Source organism: Cavia porcellus, unplaced genomic scaffold (genome assembly GCF_034190915.1).
Source record: "Cavia porcellus strain 051 isolate PalLab524CR breed Dunkin Hartley unplaced genomic scaffold, mCavPor4.1 scaffold_21, whole genome shotgun sequence".
Lineage (NCBI taxonomy): Eukaryota > Metazoa > Chordata > Mammalia > Rodentia > Caviidae > Cavia > Cavia porcellus.
In genome coordinates this window covers 29494911-29514396 of record NW_026947504.1, presented here as the reverse complement: position 1 = coordinate 29514396, position 19486 = coordinate 29494911, and the positions used below count along the sequence as shown (strand labels likewise).

Sequence of the window (19486 nt, the reverse complement as noted above, 5' to 3'; positions counted from 1 at the left end):
CAAAATAAATCTTGTTATATTTCCAGAGGATTTGTTTTTTTGTCTTTTTGAGACAGGGTCTTATTATACAGTTCAAGCTGGCCTTGAACTCACTTTGAATCCAGGCTGGTTTCAAACTTGCAAGGATCCTCCTGCCTCAGCCTCGCATGTGCTGGGATTACAGATGTGCAACCCGGCTCCAGAGGAATTCTATTTTTAATATTTTCCATTCTCTCTCTTGTTCCCTTGAGTAATTTCTATTGATCTATCTTCCAACTCACTGAATCTTTCCTCTGTCCTTCCTGCTTGCTCTTGAGTCCACCCAATGAGCTTTTCCTTGTTACTTTTTGGTTCTAAAATTTCCATCTGGTTCTTTATAGTTTATACCACTTTGCTGAGTCTTCTGTGTTTTCTTTTGTTCCTAGAGTGTTTGTACTTGGTCACTGAAGCCTCTGTAGTTTTGTTTCTTTGAGACCAGCTGGAGATGTAGGTCAGGTTGGGGTACAACTCACTCTTTGGCCCAGGCAGACCTCACACTCATGTGCCTCTGGCTCTGGTGCTGGACTTACAGGTGTGCACCACCATGCCAGCTCCACTGAAGCCTTGTTATGGTGGTAGACTAATAATCTTCCGTAATTCTAACAGTTTTGTCATGTAAGCGTTGGCATCTGCTATTTTTCTACCCAGTTTTGAGCTCATTCTGATTTCTGCTAATGGAGTCCCATAGACACTTGCACTATGTTCTGAGACTCTAGAACCTGTCTTTCAGCTAGTTTTCACTGGCGTTGCCTTGATTGAGAGGCAGGCGTGTCACTTCCTTGCCTGGGAGGAAGCAGTCAGGGAAACTGAGGCACAAGTTGGCAGGGTGGGAGGCCAGCTCTCTCCACTGTACCATCGAGCAGCAGTAAGTATGTCCTGACGCTCCATGGGGCCTCAGACACGCTCCAGTGGGAAGGGGACACCCCATTGTTGCTGGGCAGTTAGCAAAATCCAGGCTGCTCCTGTCTGTTTGGATCTGCAAGGCCCACAGGCAGTCCTGCTCAGGGGAGGCACCAGCACAGGTCTGAGAGGAGAGCACCCCAGTTTCGCTTTCATCTGTGCACTAACATGATACAAGCAACTAGCACCCTTGGGTGCTAAAAATACACCGCATGACAAGAATTATGACACGTGGTATCCCACCCTCCCCCAAGAGGTCACTGAAACAGTTTTGGCCCAGACAAGACACTGTAGCTGGTAAAGCCTCAGGCAGAACCAAGGAGCTCCATCTCCCCCACCCCTAGGAATTTACCTATGGCTCTATCTCCCCCACCCCTAGGAATTTGGCCCTGGCGCCAAAAGAGTACCAATGGGCTACGTGTGCATCCCTAATGCCCCCTCAGGCACCACCCCCAACCTAAGCTACATGTATGCACCCACTCCACGTGTTCCATGAGAGATTGCCGACCGGGGGTGGGGAGGGAGAAGCCGTGCCCCAGGGGGTTGGGGGTGTCTCTCCCTGCATTCTCAAAATAAAGGTCATTTATATTTCATACTTCTTATCTTTTCAGCTGCCACTGGTCCCCCCACAGTTCTATCGTATGGTTCCCTGACCAGGAACGGCAGACGAGATACTCCTGGGCCCTCCCAGTTTGAGTCCTCTGCTGTTCAGGACCAGAACCAGACTACATCCTGCATTAATTCCTCACTTCTACACTTGGGAGCTGTAAACTTGTCACTGCTGGCTCGCAAACACCACCAACTCAATTTACCACAGGTGAGCAACCCCTGGAGATTGCCGCTGGGCCAGGCCCCAGGCAGGTTTTCTCCCCCTTTCCATGGGTTTGTGTGACACTCTCACATCCTTAGAGAGCCCAAGGCAGGGTCTTTCTGAGCCAACCTGTGTTCACACTGGAGACTCTCACATCCTTTGGGTTCGGATAGCCCAAGGCAGAGTCTTCCTGGGCCAGCCTGTGTCCACACTGAGAGTCTCTCACGGCCTTCAGAGGCTTTTTAAATTCTCACAGGCAGATCTGTTACTAAACCCACGTGAAATCCACTTGTATATACTGGTGACGGCCAATTATTACGAGCTTTGGAACCATATAATACCAATCGGTCTAAAGTAAAAAGTGACGACTTACGCTTAGTAGACCACGGTCCATTGCCTCATCTGACTATAACTCTGTGGGCCAGACCCCACACCAGATTTTATCTTGGGGACCACTTCCTGTCCCCCCCCCCAAAAAACCCCATACCTATCTATGGCTTATCACACTGACGGCACGTTTACAAAACTCTCTATCTTTAAGGCTTTGTTTTGGGAATGTGTGTCCTTTTCCCACCAGCGTCCCTTTGTTTCCTCACCGCTTTCCCTCGTCCCGCCATGCACTGACCCATTCCCCACCAAGATGGGAAAAACGAGCCCAAACAGTGTTGAGAGATATGGGCAGGCTGCTTTGAGCTCTCATGCACGCTCCAGCCCGGACAGTGTTGGGAGATACTGTTGCTTCAGGCTTTCGTGCCGCCGTCCCAACACCACACGGTGTTTTGGCTCTCGTGCGGTGCTCTGGGTCTGTGCGGATCTGGCTCTGGTGCCATGCCCTGGTCCATGCATCCCACCAGCGGTTCCTCCACGTGGCAGCTCGGCTCCGCAGTGGTCCGGCTGTCCTCCACGGCTCCGTAAGCAGCCCCAGGGGTCCCAGCATGCAGTATCCCAGCACGCCACGTCCCAGCTCCACCTCCCAGCATGCGCTACCGCCGCCGCCGCTGCCACCGCCACCACCAGCACACTCAGCTTACACCGCCTCCACCTTGCTCGGGTTTCCGGAGGGCAGTCCTAGCCCGCCCTGTGCGCTACCCGCCTTCACTCTGCATGCATCGCCCCCACCCTGAGCACGCCCCGCCCAGCCTCAGATGTCCATCCTGCCTTAGGCCCTGCACGTCTCCCAAACAAGCGTGTCTGCCAAACGCAAGCGCCACTTTAAACACAAACACAGAAAAACAGGAGCTCGGTGGCTCGGCTCAGAGATGCTATTTTTCACATTCTCAAACCATTTAATCAACGTTAAATAAGCCAGCAATAGACAAGACTTTGGCTGATAAACAGGAAAGTGGTAATTTTACCAGGCTTGTTTATCAATTAAAGCCTTCAGTAATCTCCTGTTTAACAACTAAAATTAAGAGGTATTTATGAATTCCTTTTGCTATAAACCACCAGTGGTGTTCTGTGTTAAGCTTACTGCCTATATGTTGAGAGCCACCACATTGCCGAGCCGCCGCATATAGCGATCATGCGGCCTGTGGTAAAGAGTAAAGCCTGAGTTAGATTACCCCTCCCATCGAGCACGTTAGTTTCCTGCTTACCGCGTAAACAACCCGCTCAATAATATGTTAGCCAATCAGCTTGCCTTGCTTACTTTAATATGATTGGACACTGTATCCGTATATATACTGGTGCCACCCCTGGGGGGAAGTAGAAGCCCAAAAGGAGCCGCAGAGAGCGGACCGGTAGAGGCTTCGGAGCGAAGTCCGGAAGGAGCCACGGAGAGCGGACCGGTAGAGGCTTCGGAGCGAAGCACGGAAGGAGCCGCGGGGAGCGGACCAGAGGAGGCTTCGGCTGGGAGCGATCCCAGGGCAGGCTGTACGGAGAGAAAATAAAAGAAAAGGTTGTCCACTGCCAGACTTTGTCGTGTGTCCTTCCTGCCGGCCGGGAGCGACATCGACACCTATATTATACTGTATTGCCACTGATCTCCTGTTTAGGGACTGAGATTGAGAGGTATTTATGAATTCCTTTCTCCATCAAGCCATAATTAACTATATTCAACTGATATTAAATAATACTGTAGCTGATTTCTCTTCTAAATAAAAAGGTAAAAATTAATTAAACAGGTCATCCTCTAAAAATCAGGTATAGATGGCATTAGACATTTTAATAATATAAAGAGATACTCATATATATGACATAAATAACATGTCACTTCCTAAAATTCTCTGGACCTGTCCTCCTTATGAGAAGCCTTTTATAAATACCTTATAAAGGTATTTATAAAATTATAAATACCCTGTTGATTATATTTAATTCCTGCATACTTACTTAATTTTACAGATACCTTCTACTGTAGTCCAAATCCCAAACAAAAAGGCAAAACTTGACCTGCAAACCTCATAGAGAACTTAATATGACTTTTCAGGTTTTCAACAACAGAGATAACAATAACACTTGTGACACTTGGAGTTCTGGGACAGGTAAACTGACACAAGGTGGAGCTGCCTGGGTCCCCCCATGCACCATGCCTCAAATGCAGCAGATGACATTGGGCAAGAGAGTGCCCCATCCTGGCGTTCTTTGAGACCTTACCCCAGGGCTACTGGACTGTCCTAGCCACCAGAGAGTGGGTAAGCCATCTGTTTCAGTCGGGTTGTACACAGAGAACAATTCAGATCAGGACATGGAGTTTATAATATTTTTATAATGGTCACCAGAAGTTAACACAGGAGAATGCAGGAAATCTATCCGCAACACCAACGACATAGATTATTTAGTCAAGAGTCTAAACCCCATGGCAATGTCCCAAATGAGTCCAGATAAAAACCCAGAGCTCAGGACAACGCCTCCATGAGTCCAACTGGAAGTCCAGGGCCCACAAGGACTCACGCCAGTCTCTTTTACGGATTCATGCTGGGAAGACCCAAGGATCAGCGGTGGAAGCCAAAAAGTCCATGCCAGTAGGATGAAGGAGCTGTGCTAGTGGGATGAGGGTTCTACACTGGAGCTGAGAAGTCACACTCACAACAAAGAGCGGGGCTGTCCTGAAAGGAACCACAGCTGTCCTCAGCGACACGGAGGCCCCGAGCTCCTCCGACGACAAGCACAGTCGGGAACATGCCAGGAAGCAGCGTGAGGAGTTCACCCTGGAGACCAGGCAGTACATATCTTCCCCTCCGGAGCCAGGAAGCAATGCTCGATGTGAAGACCAAAGCTTCTCCAGGAGAACCAATAGCTCAGACAGCAACTTGTAGGAGAACCAACAGTGCCTCCATAACACCTCCATCCCTCTCCACACCTCTCTTCTTCTCCACCTATTTATCCTGGCAACCCTTCTCAGGTGGAGCATCTTCTCTCAATGCATGCTGATGTAATACAGCTGGCGTTAAGTTGACCACTAGTTATCAAACCATAACACCATCCTAACTTCTAGCCCTCACAGGAAATGCCAACACTGCCAGATTCATCACTGACAGATCTGCTTAAACTTGCTGCTAAAGACTGACGGGGCTCAGGGCCAACAGCAGCCTACTTTATGGGTGTCCGTCCCAAAGTCCAAGTCCCACTAAAAGTCTCAGGTAAGACATCCTCTATATTTGTGGACATAGAGGCCATATGTAGAGTTCTTTCTGAGTTTTCAGGCTGCTATATTAAATCCTCAGCCTCTAGGGGTATTGAGGGTCAACCTATGCCATTTACAAACAGGGCCTATTTCATGCAGGTTCCAGACTGCTTCTTCCCAATCTACCCAGTGGTGCCAAATCTTCCCTCCACCACTCACTCTACAGTCCTAAATCTTAAAAATGCTTTTTATTTCCTTGTGTTTATACAGGCTGACCCAGACACTGAGGTCTCAACAGCTTACACCTGTTATTGCTAGTAAACCTCTCCTCAGTGAGATAAACCACCCTCTTCCTTTCTTATTCACCAGTTTCTCAGACAACCCTGGTCAAGACTGACAGATAAATTTTGCCTTCTCACTTTTGTTTATATTTTTTCAGGATACATAAAAGCCTTTCACACAACCAGGGAGACTGCTGATATACTTGCTAAAGTGCTGTTACAGCAAATCATTCCAAGGACTACAACCAGGTTACAGCAACCCATACTTGATATTCTTGGCAACCTCAGCAGTGATCAAAGTTGCTAGACTGCCATCCTGGTTTCACATCACTCAGGCTAAGTGGTACTCTTCCAGGCTTAGATCTAACCATTCTGTTGCCTACTCATCTCTGCCTTACGAAGGCCCTAAAGCCACAACTCTCAGGCTGTCATGTTGTGTTATCCAATTTGGTTTCTAATTTCTCATTCTTTTTACAACAGGACTCTCAGCAGTATTTCCTTAAGACTCCTACTTCATACATACCAGAGACAAGCCTTACCCTTTTGACTTCTACCCTTTCAGATGGGGGAGTAATCACCTCTCATAACTTTACTCCTCCTAACCCCACATTTATTTTTCAGAATTCTGCCTTACTGTGGAAATGTTTCTACCTCAACATGGTCCTGATATAATGACATGTCTAAATCAAAGGCACTTTCCCTTTTACCTCCCCTGGGTCCTTAAATATGACAGTGCCATGCCTACTCAAAACATCTTGTCTCTTTGTTTTTCCAGTCTAACATATGTGCATTCACCAGTGAAGTTGTCTTGGCTAAAACACCTGGCACCAGCTTCTACCTGCACATCAACCGCCATCCCGTTGACTCCCCTAGAACCCAGTACAATGCCCCCTGCCAGCAGGAAGCAGTAAAGAAAGAAATCTTTGCCCCTTTTCATAATAATAATCATAAGACGGGATATGAAAGAGTTTTGGCCCAGGCAAGACATTGTAGCTGGTAAAGCTTCAGGTGGAACCAAGGCGCTCCATCTCCCCCACCCCTAGGAATTTACCTATGGCGCCAAAAGAGTACCAATGGGTTACCTGTGCATCCCTAATGCCCCCTCACATACCACCCCCAACCTAAGCTACATGTATGCCTGCACTCCACGTGTTCCACGGAGAGATCACCGACCCCGGGGGGAGATGCCATGCCCCAGGGGATCAGGGGTGTCTCTCCCCACATTCTCAAAATAAAAGTCTTTTATATTTCATACTTCTTATCTTTTCAGCCGCCACCGGTCCCCCACAGTTCTATCAGTCACCAACTGATGAAGTCACACCTTCCGCTGACCCCAGACTCAACCCTCCGTGTGGGGGCAGCTCTGGTCAGCTGGTCACACCAGGCACCTGGGATAACCCTACGTGCCACTCCTGGTGTAGTGGCCATGCCAGCTCCTGGCTTTGCGCCCGTTCTCTCTTACTCTTGTCAAAGTCCAGCTCAGTTTCACTCTGCCTCCTCCAACACCAGCGTGATCGCAGATTTCCACAACTGTCTTATTCTTTGGTTCTCCCTGATGTCACTGTCCTCTACTTTTAAATTCCAGAAGCAGAGTCAAGTAAGAAAAGAAATCCTGGGCCAGGAACCAGTGGCCTCGATTTAACCCCACACTTGTACAGGTTTGGTTACTTGGAACCTGGGTCAGAGCCGAGGTTCACACCATCACCCTCAGAGCTGGTTTCTAAGAGATGGTTCAGCCACAGGTGGGTGAGAGTGGCTGTGCTTTTAGTCAACATAAGATGTTGAGGGAGGAAAACATTTTGCTAACAAGTTTGAAGACCACTGTTTTAGGTGATTGATAATATCCTTTCATTTTTGTTTAAAATGTATTTATTTTATAGATTATTTTTTAAAAATTTATACTACTGAGAAAAGTCATCTCTTGTTATTTCCTGGTCCCTCCACAACCATCTAAGTTGTTTCTTCTGGCATTTCCATTGTGTCACAAACAATTTTATAATGATACTTCTTTGTACTTGTTTTATATATTAATGCCATCAGCATATTGTGGTCACTTTCTTATCTCCTACTTCAAGGTCTGTTTTACTATCCAGTTTTATCAAAATATTTGGCAAAATCAATAGAAACATTACAGGGAAAAGAAAAAAGTGAAGAAAGGAAAAATGGAAACAAAGCTTTTGTAAATGGAGAGGGGACGAGGAAGTGAAGAGAGGGTGGGGAATGGGGAAAAGAGGAATAAAACCAAGGAAAATAAAACAATAAAACCAATCAAAATTAACCAGTGTAAGTAATACAGGACTTCAAAACCTTACAAAATCAACAATAGTTACCATAAAGCCTTTTGTTGTCTTCAAAATAGCTGCAGATACTTTTGGACATAATAAAAATTGAACAGAACAGAATAGAAACAATAAAAACAAAACAATGAATGCAATAAAGGACTTCAAAACAAGCCACTAGTAAATCCAAAATTGCTACCATAATGTTTTGCTATCTTTTAAATAGCTGCTCATGCCATCAGGTTTTTTTTTTTTTTTTAACATGCCATCAGGTTTAACATAAACAAAACAAAAAAGGATAAACCCTAACCAAACAATGAAACTGACATGGTTTCCAGGGGGAGACTCTTCCTGGTGAGGCCGGGTTCTCTCTCCACCGTCCTCCTCCGATGGTGCTGCCTCACCCGGAGAGGCTGGGGTCTGGCTGGCCCCACTATGGCAGCAGCCGTGCGTGGCACTGGTTTCCAGGCAGGGATCACCTCCCCAGATTCTTTTTTTTTTTTTTTTAAATTTTTTATTTAAAGAGAAGAAAAAGAAGAAGAGAAGAGAAGAAAAAAAAACAGTGAAGGGGTACAAGTTATACAGATTTACAGAAGAAAAAAATGCGCAGTAGGAAATCACTAGTTAATGGATTACATATTGCCATCTTAGAAATAATTGTTCAAGTCACAAAATTAAAGCTTGTAGAGTGGACATTCCAACAATGATACTGCAAACAGTTCTGTTCAATGATCCAATAAAACTCTGTGATATCATTTTCTATCTTATACACTTAAATAAAAATATGGAACACTTCACGAATTTGCGTGTCATCCTTGCGCAGGGGCCATGCTAATCTTCTCTGTATTGTTCCAATTTTAGTATATGTGCTGCCGAAGCGAGCACCTCCCCAGATTCTTTATGCTGAATGGGATCATTATGTACATCTAAAATGTACCAATGAAATCTGATGGACAAAAAAAATTTTTAAGAGAGAAAAGGGAAAAAATATTGCTAAGACCATGGTAGAAAGTCTGTGACCACATAACATACTGTGATGTTTCCTTTCTGATACAAACATTTCTTCCTCTTGGATCTGTTGCCTTACTTCTTTCATTTGCTTTGTTTTCTTTTCTTTTTTCTTTCTTTTTTTTTTTTTTTTTTTTTTTTGTGTCTCTTTCATGCAGGGAATTTGCTTTGTTTTCTTTAAGCCTCTAAGTTTGGTTTGGTTTGGTTTTTCCTTTCCAGATTCTATGATGGATCTGTCTGAGAACAGGCTGTTTTCCTGGAGCACAAACCCTTCCTCCCCCCCCCCTCCCTCTTCCTCCTCTTCCTCCTCCTCCTCCTGCAGTCTGGACCAGCTACATTCAGAAGCTGATGACCAGCTGTCATCTCAGGACCTTGCTTTGTCTCTTTCCTGTTTTGGATCCTGTTTTTGCCAAATGCTGCGTCTTCCTTTCTCATAATCTATGCCTAGAAAAATGTTGAGTTCCCACTTTTATGAAAATGTCTATTTCTACTTGACTGAAAATAGGAGGAGGCATAAAGTTCTAGGTTGGGGATTTGTGTTCATTCCAGTCTTTGGGCCTGTCCTACATGTAGGCTCCGTTGTGTGTATTTCACAAGGCTCCTTGCTGTAGACTGTTTCGTTTATTGTTCTGGACATTCAGAACCTCCAGCCCAGAGGCGTGTGCCCTCAGGTTGTAGAAACACTCTGCATTCATTCTTTGATTTCTTCCTTCTATCCTTAATTCCCATGGGCTGGAGGCAGGCTCTCCTCCACTGGCCCTTCTCAGTCTTAGATGCGTATCTCTGTGTGTGTGTGTGTGTGTGTGTGTGTGTGTGTGTGTGTGTGTAACCAACTCTGCTTTTCCCAGCATTTATACACAACAGTCAACACAGGGGACCTCAGAGGCATGGGGCTTCCCATACGGCAAGCAGTCTCACTCAGCCATGCCTGCCAGCTGAGTGTCTTCTAACCCGATTTGATCTGACACCTGCAACCTGGAAATAGCATCAGATCCTAGAAGTTGAGGGAGGATCACTCCCCAGCTATGCCCCACATCAGAAGCCAGGCATAGGCCCTGCATTGTTTCACCAGAGTTTTCAACCAACTGGCGTTAAATTGGAGTTCCTTCCTTGTGTCTTGCTTAAGCAATTCACAGAATGCAAAGAAATGTGTAGGGGTTCATCATAAAGAATGCAGATGAACAGGGGCACAGGGAAAAGTGCCAGGGAAGGAACGGGAGCTTCTGAACCCTCTCCCGGAGCACAGCCTTCCCCACACCTCCACGTGTGCCGCCATGGGGTGGGGTTCTCGCCCTTTAGGGTTCCTGTGGAGGGTTAAGGTTCCTCCTGGCTGTGGGTGAGCAGTTACCCTTCGGCCTCTCCTTCTCCCCAGAGGTTTGCAGGCCAGACCTGAAAGTCCCAAACCACTACCATTACAGATTAAAAACTGGTGGTCAATTTAACACCAGCTGGGTTAAATCAGCGTGGTGCTGATTGTAGATGGCCCACCTGAGGAAAGCCGCCAGCATAAGAAGACACACAGAGAGGAGACCCATGTTGTGGGTTCTCTAAGTGTCGCAGTTCGAGCCGTTAGTTATCCTGGAGGAGCTTGTCACGACTTGCTTCCCCAGTGTGAGTTTGACCATTGTCATCAGAGGCACTCAGGACCTTGTTGGTGAGAGTGGCTGTGGTTCACTTTGGGGGAGCTCTGGTTCTTGCACTGAGCATCCCTTCCTAGCTCCTGAGGGGAAAATGTGTGCTGTTTAATCTCCAGGAGAAACTTGTCACACTGGCTTTCTGGTATGTACTTAACTGTTCTTATCATCGGAGGAGCTCGGGACCTCCATGTCGCTGAGGATGGCTGTGATGCTTTTCAGGACAGCCCTGGTCTTTATTAGGAGCATGACTTCTCTGCTCCAGCGTAGAACCCTCAACCTACCAGCACAGCTCCTTCACCTGCTGACATAGACTTTCCGGTTTCCACCGCTGACCTTTGAGCCTTCCCAGCACAGATCTGTAAAACAGACTGGTGTGAGCCCTTCTCATGACCTCCAGCTGGACTCGTGGGAGGCACTGTCATGGGCTCCAGATCTTCCTAGTGTTTTGGGCAGATTTCCTGCACTTTCTTGTGTTTCACTCTGGGTGACCATCATACAATAATATTATAAACTCTGTGTCCTGATTGTACTTGTTCTCCTCACAACCCCTGACTACAGCATCAACCCTCGTCTTGGTCTTTCCTGTGAGTACAAAAGATACCTCTTTTAGGATTCCCAGGGTTTACTGGTTTCACCAGGAAATGAGGATGCAGATCAAATATATATTTTGAAGTATCACAATACCTTATCCTTTGCGTCTCTTCTACCATTTTCTAGAAGCTTCATTAACTTTATCTTTAGGATTTTATACTGAACTTATTTTCTTTTTTTTTTTTTTTGTCTTTTTCGTTTTTATCGGTACCAGGGATTGAACTCACGACCGCACACTTGCAAGGAAGGCGCTTATGCCACTGAGCTAAATCCCCAGCACCTTATACTAAACTTTTAAGGTTTATCTTGAATTTTTGGCTAGATCTTCTCCTTAATTCTCAAAAACTCATTCTTAATTCCTAGTTTGTTCTTGTTTTATGTCTTCAATATTTGTCCTTTTTTTTGAGACAGGATAATATTCAAAATTTAAAATATACAACTCTGAGGTTTTTAGTATGTTTACAGAGTTGCTCAATTATTGATCTAGGGGAAGGAAACTCCTGACCTATGTCTGGTATGAGCACGTGTTCTCTAAAATCAAAGAATGAATTTTAGGAACTATAGAGGTGAAGAGCAGAATATATTTATTGAGAGAAAGAAAGCTTCTGTCTGAAGAGAGACAGAAGAGGTCCTAGGCAGGTCACCAAGGACTCTGTCTTTTCCAGGGACTTCTATAGAATAAAACCATGCGTTTGGGTGGCGGAGATACTGGAAATTCACAAGGCAAATGGGCATGAGGTGGAACATAACTATAGTTAGCCAGTAAGACCCACAGTTCAGGTAAAATTGATTATATTAGGGACAAATGGGAAAGCAAGTCAGTAGGAAGTGGGCATTCTTGGAGTTGTGACCTTTCCATCCCTAGGGGATGGCATAGTGGCTCCAGGTGATAGAGAATTAGACTATCAGTCCCCAGGATGTAGATCCTTTGTCTTGAGGCCTGGCCCACAGCAGGGGGTGTCTGTCTCCCCCACAGTTGCCAGGTATCTGCACTGGCCCCACTAAGGACCTAGCCCTGTCTCACTGCGTATAATATTTTTAACTAACTCGACTGCCTGCAACATCATAATTTTAAAACTTTTTTTGAGAACCATGGATTTAATCCAGGGTTCATCACATTGAGTTACATCCCTACCCCTTTTTTAAGAAAAATCTCCCCATATTGGTAAGTTCTTTACACTAGGCTCACACTTGTAATCTTCCCACCTCAGCCTCTGAGAGCTCTGGGAATCCAGGTGTGTGCCACCTTGCCAGGCTAGAACACTTTTAATCACCCACAAGAAGCCCAGTTTCCTTTAAAAATCACTCTGCAGTCCTCCCATCTGCCTCACTGCCATTCAAACTGATAGAATTTTTGGTGCGGAAGGGAACCATCTGATAGGATTTTTGGCACGGCTAAAAAAATAAGAAGTGGGGCTGGGGATTTAGCTCAGCGGCATAAGCACCTCCCTTGCAAGTGTGTGGTTGTGAGTTTGATCCCTGGTACAGATAAAAAGAAAAAGACAAAAAAAAAAAGAAGTATGAAATAAAAGAGACCTTTATTTTAAGAATATAGGGAGAGACCCCTGACCCTCTGGGGTCTGGCATTCTCTCCACCAAACCGTGGTGTGGGGGCATACATGTAGCTTAGGTTTGGGATGGTGTCTAAGAGGCATTAGTGATGCACAGGTAGCCCATTGGTATTCATTTTGCACCACAGGTGAATTGCCTAGGGGTGAGAAAGGTTACCTCAAGATAGAGCCCCTTGGTTCCACCTCCCAGCCTCCCCCCGGCTACCGTATCCCATTTGGGGCAAAATCCTTTCATTCCCATCTTCTGATTATTAGGAAAAAGGGGGAAGATTTTTTTTACTGCTTCCTGCTGAAAGGGGGCACTGTACTGGGGTTTAGGAGTGTCAATGGGATGACAGTTGATGCCCATGTAGAAGCTGGTGCCAGGTGTTTTAACCAGGACAACTTTATCACTGGTGAATGCCTGTATGTTAGACTGGCAAAACAAAGAGACAAGGTGCTATGAGGAGGCATGGCACTGTCATATTTAAAGACCCAGGTGAGACAGGAAGAAAGGTGCCTTTGATTTGGGTATGTCATTTTATCAGGACCATGTTGAGATAGAATAATTGCCATAGTGAGGTAGAATTCTGAAAAATAAGTGTGGGGTTATGAGAGGTGATTATTTTTTCATCTGAAAGGGTAAAAGTTAAGAGGGTAGGTAGGTAAGACTTGTCTCTGGTATGCATGATGTGGGAGCCTTTAGGAAATACTGTTGAGAGTCTTGCTGTAAAAAGGATAAGAAATCAGGAATCAAATTGGATAACAAAACATGACAGCCTGAGAGTTGTGGCTGTGAGGCCTTGGTAAGGTAGAGATGAGTGGGCAAAAGGATGGTTAGATCTAGGGCTGGGAGGGCACCACTTAGCCTGAGTGATGTGAAACCAGGATGGCAGTCTAGCAACTCTGACCACTGTTGAGGTTGCTAAGAAGACCAGGTATTTAATTTGGTTGTAGTCTTTGGGATGATTTGCTGTAACAGGACTTTAGTAAGTATATCAGCAGTCTCCCTGGTCGTGGGAAAGACTTTTATGTATCCTGAAAAAGTATAAACAAAGATGAGAAGATAAAATTTATCTGTCAGTCTTGACCAGGGTTGTTTTTGAGAAATTGGTGAATAAGAAAGGAACGGGTTGGTATATATCCCTGAGGAGAGGTTTTACTAGAGATAATAGGTGTAAGCTGTTGAGATTTTAGAGTGTCTGGGTCAGTCTGCACAAACACAAAGAAATAAAAAGCATTTTTAAGATTTAGGACTGTAAAGTGAGTGGTGGAAGGAAAGATATGAGAAAGCATGGTATAAGGGTTTGGCACCACTGGGTGGACTGGGGTAACAACAGCACTATTGAGTATCTTAAGGTCTTGTACTAGAGGATAGGACTCATCAGGCTTGAGTACCAGGAAAATATAAGTATTATAGGGTGAATAGGTAGGTTTAAGAAAACCATTGTCTAAAAGGCACTAATTATAGGTTTAAGTCCCTGTAAATGTTTGGAAGCCATGGGGTACTGGGGTACACAAGGAAAAATTGAAGGATCGACCAGAGAAGAAGCAATCTGGAATCTGCACGAAATAGGCCCTGTTTGTAAAGGCTGCATAGGTTGGCCATCAATACCCCCTATAGAGACTGAGGACTTAATATAGTGGCCCGAAAGCTCAGGAAGAACCCCATACATGGCCTCTATGTCCACAAGTATAGAGAATGTCTTACTTGAGACCTCTAGTGGGACTTGGGACTCTGAGAAGGACACCTTAATGGGGACTGTAGGCCCTGAGCCCTATCAGTCTTCAGCAGCAAGTTTCTGTCAGTGATGAGTATGGCAGTGTTGGCATTTCCTGTGAGGGCTAGAAGTTAGGATGGCTTACCCACTCTCTGGTGGCTAGGACAGTCCAGTAGGCCAGGGTTAAGGTCTCAAAGGAATGCCAGGATAGGACACTCTCTTGCCAAATGTCCTTCTGCTGCATTGGAGGCATGGTCCAGGGCAGGGGGGCGGGACCTCAGACAGCACCTTGTGTTGTTTTACCTGTCTCAGAACTCCAAGTGTCACTGCTAAAAGATATTTTTTTTTTATCTCTGTTGTTGAAAACATGAAAAGCCATATTAAGAAGGTCTCTCTGTGGGGTTTGAGGGCCAAGTTTATCCTGTTGTCTTGGGATCTGGTCTGCAGTAGAAGGTATCTGTAGAATTAAGTAAGTATGCAGGAGTCAAATAATACAATCAACAGGGTATTTATAACTTTATGTAAGTATCTCTATGCTGTTAAAATGTCTAATGCCATCTGATTTTTGGAAAATGGCCTGTTTAATTTTACCTCTTTATTTAGGAGAGAAATCAGCTACAGTGTCATTTAACGTCAGTTGAATATAGTTAATTATGGCTCGGTAGAGGGCGGAGCCAGGGAAGGTGGACAGGCGGGAAAAGGCTCAAGCCTGGCCTCTGCTTCAGTGTTGTTTTGCATCATATAACCTTTTTTCTGGAAAAGATCTAGTGGTTTCCAGCAAAAGGAATTTATAATTACCTCTTAATTTTAGTTGTTAAACAGCTAGAAGTACAGTACAACATAGGCAGTAAGCTTAACATAGAACAGTAAATGGCTAGCAACCATGAGCATTTTAACATTTGAACGCCAAAGATATTTGTGAAACATCTCTAAGCATATGTCTGGATCTGAAAGAAAACATTTGTCATGGCTGGACCGCAAGAAAAAGTCAGCAGAAATGATCCCAATTTTATATTTGAAAGCATGAATACACCATCAGATCAGCAACAATGAATTGTCTTAGTCACATGAACTTTAGTTGATGTATCTCACATAAGGTTATGGAGATTATTGAAGGCTTTAATTGACAAGGCTGGTAAAATTACCAGGTGGCCACTTCCCCATTTATCAGTTAAAGTCTTATCTATTGATAAAGTCTTTTTATCATGGTTTATTTAACTAGTTTTAGCAACATTTTAACCAGCTGGCAAACTAGGTGGAGGCATTTTTTTATCTATAACCCAAATAAACCTTGATTAAATGGTTTGAGAATGTAAAAAAAGGCTGATGTGAACCCTTTTGTAAATAAATTAAGAGTTCCCTTGAAATAAGAATTGGCCCCTTTTTTTCCCATAGCATCCCATTGTCTCATTGTCCAAGCCACTGAGCTGCCACCCCTGGTTTGTGTTTAAGCTCAGAGCGGTGCTTGCACTGGGCAGAGAGGGGAGGGGCGGCTGGGACTGCTCACCAGCGCCAGGAGCACCCATGGCACATGGCGGGGCAGAACATGGAGGGTGGGCGGAGCACCCAGGGTGGAGGGGCAGTACATGCAGAGTAGAGTGGGCGGGGCCTGCAGGGTGGGCGGGGTGTGGCAGGTGGAGCATTCAGGGTGGGGGCAGTGTATGCAGAGTGGGCGGGGCATGCAGGGCATGTGGGGCGTGGTGTGCAGGGGGGCGGAGCTGGGTCACATGGGGCAAGAGGGCCCAGATCAGTTTGCCCCTATTTTTCCCAATATTGGGCACAAAAAAGGTGGCACGTGGTAGGGGGAGGGGAGGCAAGGAGGAAAGGAGGACACTGAGAAAGCTTTGAAAGGTTGTCCTAAGTGTGGGGAGGGGGTGGGATCCTGGAGGAGCAGAGGAAAAGGACACATTGTCAAAACAAAGACCCAAAGATAGTTTTTGTAAACTTGTCATCAGTGTGATAAGCTATAAGGTATGATTTTGGGGGGGACAGGAAGTGGTCCTCAAGATAAAATCTGGTGTGGCCTGGCCCACGGAGTCACAGTCAGGTGAGGCAACAGACCATGGCCTAACCAGGTCAGGTCATCACCTTTTTTAACCTTTTAGACCGAATGGTAATCGGAAAAATTAGTTTCAAAACTCATGTTTCTCGGTCGTCATCAGAGGCATGAGTGGAGTTCCCGTGGATTACCATAACGGCTCTGCCAAGAGAGCTTAAAGGCTTTGCCTGTAGTTAAAGGCTCTGCCTAGGGCTCTAAAAGGACTCTAGAGCTTAAAAGCTCTGCCTTAAGGCTGTCTAAGGACATGAGAGCGCCACTTGAGTCCAGGGAATGGGAATGGGGCCTGGCCCAGCACCATGTAATCTCCTGTGGTTGCTCACCTGTGGTAAATGAATTAGACTGGTGGTGTTTGCAAACCAGCAACGACAAGTTTAGCAGCTCCTGAGTGTTGAGAAGTGAGGAATTAATCCAGTACGCAGTCCGGTCCTGAACGGCAGGGGACTCACCAGCAGTCTCCCATCTGCCGTTCCAGGTCAGGGAACCATCTGATAGGATTTTGGTGCAGCTGAAAGATAAGAAGTATGAAATAAAAGAGACCTTTATTTTAAGAATGTGGGGAGAGACCCCCTGACCCTTTGGGAGCTGGCATTCTCTCCGTCGGACACGTGGAGTGGGGGCATGCATGTAGCTTAGGTTTAGGGTGGAGCCTGAGGGGCATTAGTGATGCACAGGTAGCCCATCGGTATTCATTTCGTCCCACAGGAAAATTCCTAGGGGTGGGGCCACAGTGTCCCATGTGGGGCAAAATCCTTTCACAGACTGCCTCCAGTCTGCTTCGCATCTGTGTGGTTCACCTCATCTGAGTCTTTCCTGTACGTAGAATCCTACACACGTGGCCTTGGTGCTGGTTCGGTTCACTACCGCAGGTCCTGTGGCCCCGTGCAGAGTACCCTCAGGTACTCCACTGCTTTCCAGCAGCAGGTGCTGTTGCGGGCGGGGATGAGATGCCTCTTACTGGGTCATTCATTAGTTGCTGGGCCTGCAGGTTGTGTCCATTTTTTAGCTGTTACATAGACGCTGCTGTGAGCATTCACAGCCAGGTTTTTGTACCCACGCCTTTCCTCTCCCTCGGACTTAGGCCCAGGCAGGCAACTGCTGGGTTAAAGGCTGAGCCTGTGACTAACCTTGTAAGGAACTGCCAGGCTGTTGCGTTGGAGTTGTGCCATTAACACAGAACATACAGGTTTACATCTTTCCAGTGTCAGGATTTACTGAATAGCAGTTAATTCACAAACTACTTTAGTTTTGCTGGCCTCATCCTGCTGAGTGTTCTGCAGTTCACTTTACAATCATGAGCTGAGCAGGCAATCTTTTTTTTTGGTACCGGGGATTGAACTCACAACCACACACTTGCAAGGCGGGCACTTACGATGCTGAGCTAAATCCCCCAGCCGCACAATCTTAATTACGAATGTCTGTGACACTCAAACCCACAACCCACTTCATCTGCTGATAACATACAGATTACGCAGGGCTGGGAAATGTTAACAGCAGCTGTAGGGTTCAGAGAAAGGGCTGAAAGCAGACAGAGAACCCACAGAGAGGCGAAAAGTCTCAGCGGGAGACAGGCAGATAAGATTACAGACCTGGCAGTCTCCTCAGTCCTGTGGGTGAGAGTGAGCTGTCTGGGTGACAGGCAGTCAGGCCATGCTGAGCTGCAGGGGGAGAGGGTAGAGCTGCGGGCAGTCAGCCTGGGAGGCGCAGGTGGCACAGCTGGGGCTGGAAACCACTCAGCTCCACCCAGTTGTACTCGAGTGACAGCCCAGGGCCAACTGAGCTGAGAAAACTCAAAAACAAAACAACAGAGCTTCAGAGAGTCACTAAAGGTCTACCCCAGAGCACGCGCACATGAGCCTCCTTCCCTGCACCTCATTATGTGACTTAATCAGCATGAACTGGCGCATGCCCCTGTGTCGGAAGCCCCTGCAGATGACTCAGCACTCCCACTCAGACCTGGCAGTCTCCCCCAGAGACCTAATGAGAGGCTCCCAGGCTGGGCTACACATCTGTTGAAATCCAGAAGCCTGATTTATCAGCGTGCTTATTTTCCTGTCTTCCCAGCACTGCTTTTCTGTTTGAAAATTTTAGTTTCTTTTGGCTCAGATCTGCCCTCAACTGTTTTTAGGTTCTTTTTGAGACAGGCTCCTGCTATATAGTTCAGACTGGTCCTGAGCTCACTATATAGCCCAGGCTGGCCTCAGAATTGAGGCAAACCTCCTGCCTCAGCCTCCTGAGTGCTGGAATTACAGGTGTGCAGCACCGTGGCCAGCTTACAACTTTTTGTTATTTTCAATAAATGTAGCTGCTTTTTCTTTTACCACTGGACGGATCTTCCAATTCATTATTTGCTGTGCACAGCCTGGAATTTGTGTCAGGTCCACCCTGTGGTATCATTTGGTGAACCAGTCAGGGAATATCAATGGCCAACAGCTGAAAGAAGCCCAGCCAAAAAGGAAGGGAATCCTGGAGGAGACCCCTCTTTTCCCCTTTACACAGGTGGGCGATGCACTTGTGGGTACATGGGACAGACCCCAACTAGTTGATGCCACAGAGAAGACTCCTGGGGTCAGAGATGACCAGATTGGAGCAAATAGGTCCAGGCTTTGTGAGGACTGGCACAGCTCTTGCCGTCGGCCCGGTATAATTTGCTTTTGGTCCTTGCAACATGGGGATTTGCCTTCATTAGCCATGGCTTCCTGTGCCTCTGTAAAGATCGATCTGAGGTAGCCGGCAAGGGTGCCAGGGAGCTGGCTTTGGGACGCTTCAGCCTGGACAGGGTCCTCTAAGCAGCTTTCTTTCTTTTTTTTTTTTTTTTTTTTTTTTTGTCTTTTTCCTTTTTATCAGTACCAGGGATCAGCGCTTATGCCACTGAGCTAAATCCCCAGCCCCCTAAGCAGCTTTCTTGATGTTTCACTTGGGACGGAAAGACCTGGGCCTGGTTCACCTGATGCTACTGCTTCTCTTTGGGGGTGCAGTTGCGGCATCCCTTGGGCCATGTGCACATAGGTGGCCACTTGGGCAGCACAAAGATATTGTGGGGCCCAGCGCAGCCTGTGGACTCACAGCGAG

At 46.3% G+C, this 19486-nt stretch overlaps 1 protein-coding gene, 1 long non-coding RNA gene and 1 other non-coding gene across 4 annotated transcripts in view; 1 reads left to right on the top strand and 2 right to left on the bottom strand.

The window, feature by feature from the left end:
- Positions 1-5177, top strand: part of Lats2 (large tumor suppressor kinase 2) — a 66576-nt gene extending 61399 nt beyond the window's left edge. The window contains exons 8-9 of one of the 2 annotated variants that reach the window (XR_010041717.1): positions 1530-1735; positions 5163-5177. Coding sequence is in view for 1 of the 2 variants with exons in the window: in XM_063232495.1 (XP_063088565.1) it covers positions 1530-1571 (42 nt within the window). In the remaining variant the exon portion in view is untranslated. Of the gene's footprint in view, positions 1-1529; positions 3641-5162 lie in introns of those variants that run through there. The other variant, XM_063232495.1, reaches the window with a different exon arrangement.
- LOC134471954 (uncharacterized) lies at positions 3160-18519 on the bottom strand. The gene is made up of 3 exons (XR_010041718.1): positions 18004-18519; positions 16738-16922; positions 3160-3599 (listed from the first exon to the last, which is right to left on the bottom strand). It is a non-coding gene; the product is annotated as an uncharacterized LOC134471954 (long non-coding RNA).
- Positions 8630-8736, bottom strand: LOC111753767 (U6 spliceosomal RNA). The gene has a single exon (XR_002788553.1). It is a non-coding gene; the product is annotated as a U6 spliceosomal RNA (small nuclear RNA).
- Positions 18520-19486: the final 967 nt, after the last annotated feature.